This window comes from Akebia trifoliata, chromosome 1, assembly GCF_017979445.1.
Source record: "Akebia trifoliata isolate Shusen 1 chromosome 1, ASM1797944v1, whole genome shotgun sequence".
NCBI classification, from domain to species: Eukaryota; Viridiplantae; Streptophyta; class Magnoliopsida; order Ranunculales; family Lardizabalaceae; genus Akebia; species Akebia trifoliata.
In genome coordinates, this window is record NC_141375.1 from 2,290,439 (window position 1) to 2,293,066 (window position 2,628).

The 2,628-nt window shown below is 38.2% G+C and overlaps 1 protein-coding gene across 1 annotated transcript; it reads left to right on the forward strand.

Moving 5' to 3' along the window:
• Positions 1-530: 530 nt before the first annotated feature.
• LOC147410344 (uncharacterized) lies at positions 531-1,314 on the forward strand. The gene has a single exon (XM_086434083.1). It carries the CDS (start codon positions 606-608, stop codon positions 1,029-1,031), a length of 426 nt encoding a protein of 141 aa, XP_086290209.1. The 5' UTR covers positions 531-605; the 3' UTR covers positions 1,032-1,314.
• Positions 1,315-2,628: the final 1,314 nt, after the last annotated feature.

Genomic DNA, 2,628 nt, shown 5'->3' on the forward strand with positions numbered 1-2,628 from the left:
TTAAAATATATATTAGAACTTGAAAAAGGGATTTGACTCAACATTCCAAGGCAAGAAAATTACCCGACGGTCGAAGGAGGACTTGGGATTTCCACACATAGGCCATGCTTGTTTGCAGTGCAAATGACTGTAAACAGAAACATTTTTCCAAACTTTGGGTAATATGTTTCTTTGGTTGTTATTTTATAAGTGGGTTCCATCGTAAATTATCATTAATTTATTAGATTCTTTTTTATTATAAATTAAACGTAAAATTTTGCATTAGATACAATCAAGCATCACAATCGCAAAATTACATAAAATTCAATAAACGTAAATCTCTACAAACACAAAATTTTGCATTTATAACGATTTACGATGCAAACAAGTAGGGCCATAAGGATGATCATTAGTGCCGCCAATTGTTGGCCCACACATCTATAATATTAGTGGACCAAGAGGATGCCACGTGGCATTTTTAAAATCTCAGAGAATTCTCATCTATCATATTATACAACTAAATGAAACCTCTATTAACGCCCACACAAAGATTCTCTTTCCTTCATTTTTGTTCAACGCTCTCTCCTATATTTATCCCTCTGTCACTCACTCTCTCTCTCTCATCAATGGCTTACGGAGAAGAGACCCATCACGAGAACCTAAATCTGATCCATTCCCACACCCACACCCACAAACCCTCCACTTTCCAGTGGAATAACCGTCGGAAAATCCACATACGGCGCCGGAAACTACACTCAGTACGTTTGGGAGGAAAGAAATTCCGGGATGGAGTTCTCCTGGTGAGGCTGTGCAGGAAGATTAAGCTAAGATGGCTGAAACTGAAGTACACGTGCATGTTGAAGAGACTCAAAGATTTCTATGATTCGGTGGTGAAGGACCTTATGGAAGCACGTGCGACACTCGAGACCGTACAACGACAGATCTTGATGGAGGCTTATTTCACTGTTCCTGTTATGGGTGTCTCTGTTGCCAGCATCCCTTCCTACGTTAGTTCTCAGACCGGACCAAACCGGGTTTACTCCAAAAATTAACAGAAAAAACGATTGTATTTTCTTTTTGTAGTTTTTCTTTTTCCTTGTCTGTTTTCGCTTTTCAATCATTGGAAAATACTAGTAGACTCAAATTAAGTTTGAGGCCCTTCATCAAACAAGAGGGTGAGATGAGCAATAGCTCCTAGGAGTTTCCCTCTTTGTAGATCTATGCCAAATAGTGTTCATCCCTAGGAAATCTATGTTGTTTGCTTGGAGCTTTAAACGTTGTTTGAGGTTAGAGACTAAATTTGTAAGATTAGAGAGTACTAAATGCAATATATATATATATGTCGACAATAAATTTCTACGGATCTACCTCGAGATTCGTGAAATAAAGATCGCAAATGATTTTATTGATTTTTGATGAAATGTGGATACAGATCTCAGTGTTTCCTCTGATTAACAGTCAAGTACAAAGAATAGTGATGATGTATGTATGTAGCTTTTCTTCTCTCCGTGCTTCGCGCTTTATCGGCTGAGAAGGTTGCTTGGACGGTGGCTTTTTCTTTGTGCTTGATCTTCTGTAGAGGCTTCTGTAGATTTTCTTCTCTCCGGGCTTCGCGCTTTATCGGTTGAGAAGGTTTTCTTGGCTTCCGGAGAAGGGCTTTATGCTTGATCTTCTCTTTAGTCGGAGTCCGGATCTCTGAAGAACCTTGCTTTGTCTCTGGAGGAGGGCTTGAGAGCTTCTTCTTCTCTAGAGGGAGAGCTTCTGTCTTCTGAGAGAAAGTGATCCAGATCCCCTCTCAATGAGAGAGGCTCTTGTATTTATAGACTTAAAGGTCATTTAGCTTTCCAATTATACCCCCAACTTAAAAAGGTTTAATTGATTTATTTAAAAGGTTAAATTTGTCCAAATCCAATTTTAAGGATTTAATGGATTATTATTGGGCCGAACTCATTTGTTTGGGTGTAAGGCCCAATGCTTAATGTGTGGATCACTTGAATTTGCTTAGGTCATGGACTTTATCTGCGAAAGCCCAAAACCCAGGCTTGTAAGAGGCACGTTCCTATTTAATGGACTTAATTTGAATTTGAGGCCCATTATAAAATTAGGGATAAAATTTGTAAAGGCCTCCTCAAAATTTTGATGCCTACAAATGCCCCCTCAAGGATGCATCATTGAATGTGAGGTTGAGGATGAGGTATCCTTGATTATGTCGGCTGACACGTGAAAGCTTCGAGTTTAGAAGGACTTGCCACGTGTCTTTGGAACCTTGTAGTAGGACTTTTTTTTTTTTTTTTATAAAGATGGGTGATCCTTGAGAACAATTTAACCCACATGAAGATGTATAACCCCAGTATACTTAACTTTCTTGTAATTGAAATACGTGAGATTAAATTCATGTGAGGATCTTGCTGATGGAGACTAAAATAAAGTTGATCATGATACACAATAATCATTGATCAAAGTATTTCTCACTTAAATGCCATCCCATGCAAACCAATGGCCCATGTATTGGCTTTAGAGGCCCACATATTCAGGCCCACTGCTTTTTTGTTTTGTTTTATTATTTATTTATTTATTTATTTGAACTTCTCTTCATAAGCAATACCAAAAGAGAACAAGACCATTCATCACGTGATTATGTCTACGTGA